General features: G+C 57.4%; 1 protein-coding gene across 1 annotated transcript; it reads right to left on the minus strand.

The window, feature by feature from the left end:
• Positions 1-257: 257 nt before the first annotated feature.
• Positions 258-1,641, minus strand: LOC117021442 (uncharacterized). The gene is made up of 2 exons (XM_033104568.1): positions 1,051-1,641; positions 258-855 (listed from the first exon to the last, which is right to left on the minus strand). Exons 1-2 carry the CDS (start codon positions 1,261-1,263, stop codon positions 379-381), a joined length of 690 nt encoding a protein of 229 aa, XP_032960459.1. The 5' UTR covers positions 1,264-1,641; the 3' UTR covers positions 258-378.
• Between the last annotated feature and the right edge of the window lie 743 nt (positions 1,642-2,384).

Raw genomic sequence — 2,384 nt, forward strand, 5'->3', positions numbered from 1 at the left:
GCGGTACAGCCGGCTGCCACCTGATGCTACCTGAATCCTCTCTCTCGACTTCTCTTCGGCTCACACACACTTCCCAGCCCGAGCAGTGCGGAAAAGGTGAGACTCGCAGATCCGGGAGCTGCCGCCGCCGCCTCCTCCCTGGCCAGCTCCCGGGCACCACCCGGCCGGAGCGCGCCGCCGGCGCCGCCAGGAATGCACCGCGGGCCGGCCAGGTGGCGTGTGGGGAAGACACAAATCCCCGTTTTAGGTGCCAGGAAGTTCCCCAATCCCGGGCTCTTAGAGGACCGCCGGCCCCTCCCCCGGCCCGGGCGCGTAGGTGGAGGGAGGCGCGCGGCGTTCGAGGGAGCCGCCGTCCCCTGCGCGGTGCCCGCTGCGGGCTCAGGGCGGGGCAGGGGCCCCAAGGGGCCGGGACTCACCGAGGCAGCGGATGTGGAAGCCTGAGGGCGGCCGCAGAGCTCGGCGCGTCCAGCCCTCGCGCAGTGCCTCCAGGTGCTCCTCCTTGCCCTGGATCAGCAGAACCTGCTCGTCGATCCAGCCCAGGAAGAAGGTCTCGGCCACGGCGGCCGTGACCTTCTTGTTCCAGAAGTGCTGCATGTTCTCGGCTTTGAAGTCGGCGAAGATCTCGTAGCCGATGTGGTGCCGGGCGAGCTGCCGGGGCTTGGCCGGGGGCGCGGCCTGGGCGGCCCGGGACCTCTCCCCCGCCGGACCCTCGGCGGGGCCCAGGACGATGGCCAGAGAGTGAGGCGCGATCTGCAGAAACTTCTCCATCTTCAGAGGCATCGACGCCCGCCGCGGGACCCCGTTCACCGCAGCCGCAGCCTCCTGCCGCTCCAAGAGACAGCCGCGGGAATGTCGCTGCGCGACAAACAAGTAGCGTTAGTGTCCCCCAAGGCCTGGGCTGACCGCGCCCCCCCCCCCACTCTGCTCCCCAACCGCCCAGGACGCGCCGTGCAGCCCCTGGGCTAAGCTCACGGACCCGCTCAGGGCTCGCCGCGCGATGAAGCTGAGGGTATGCGCAGCCTTCTTGAACCAAGGTCTCGCGCGCATTACCTGCAGCTCGGGGCCACCCTCCGGGCACCGCTCATTTTCCTGCGGCGGCACCCTCGCCTCCCTCGGCGCCCAGCGGCCCTGGCAGGGGGCGGAGACGCGGGAGGAGGCGGGCAATTCGCGCCGAGTCCCGGGAATCCTCTCGGCCAGAATCGGCCCAGTAATCCCCAGCAGTCCGCTGTGGGAGGTGGTCGAGGTGGCGCGGACGGCAGGCATGGGGGGTGGGAGGCGGTGTGTGTTTAGTTGGCGGGGCTCAGGGGAGACCTGGAGGCCGGAGGGGACGCACAGCGACACTTGAAAGGCACCGATTCCCGAACTGTGAATGTCGCTCCTCCCCACGCTCCATCTCCGCCCCCACCTCCCATCTCCTGCTGGAACAAGTGGATTCGCTGACTGGTTGATGTGCCCTTGGAAGTGGCTGTTGAAAAAAACTTAACTAAATCATGAAAAGTTGTCATCAATTCCTCCTTCCAAACTCACGGAATTCTGCTCTCGCATCTCCATCACTTGCTGTGCTCCTACTAGAGAAGAAACCCAATGATTCCCAGTGTTATCTACACAACACCCAGTTTACTAACATGCAGACACTTACCAGGAAAGGTAATGATTATGCTTTAAAAAAATAAAATTAAAAAATAGAAATTTAAAAAAAAAACTCTTCTTATGATTGTTTCTCCACAAGGCACTGTTTTGGTTATTTTTCACTGAGAAGGACTATACAGGCATACCTTGGAGACATTGTGGGATTCTGTCCCAGAGCACCACAATAAAGCCAGTATTGCAACAAAGGGAGTCACATAAATTGTTTGGTTTCCCCATGCGTATAAGTGTTATTTACATTATAATGTAGTCTATTACGTATGCAATAGCATTATGTCAAAAAAAAAAAAAAAAAACAAGGTCCATACCTTAATTTAAAAACACTTCCTTGCTAAAAAATACTAACCATCAAGTCGTAATCGTTTTGCTGATGAAGGGTCTTGCCTCAGTGTTGATGGCTGCTCACTGGTCAGGGCGGTGGTTGCTGAAGGTTGGCGGTGGCTGCAGGAAGTTCGTAAGACCACAATGAAATTGGTCACATCCATTGACTCTTCCTTTCACGAATGAGTGATCTCTGTGGCATGTGGTGCTGTTTGACAGCATTTTACCAAGGTAATAATCCGTTCAAACTTGAAGTCTGAAACCCTGCTGCAGCTTTATCGACTAAGTTTATGGAGTATTCTTAATCTTTTGTTGTCATCTCATCGATCTTCACAAGATCTTCACCAGGAGTAGTAGTTTCCATCTCAAGAAACCATTGTGTTTGCTCATCCATAAGAAGCAATTCCTCATGGTTA

Source organism: Rhinolophus ferrumequinum, chromosome 4 (assembly GCF_004115265.2).
Source record: "Rhinolophus ferrumequinum isolate MPI-CBG mRhiFer1 chromosome 4, mRhiFer1_v1.p, whole genome shotgun sequence".
NCBI lineage: Eukaryota > Metazoa > Chordata > Mammalia > Chiroptera > Rhinolophidae > Rhinolophus > Rhinolophus ferrumequinum.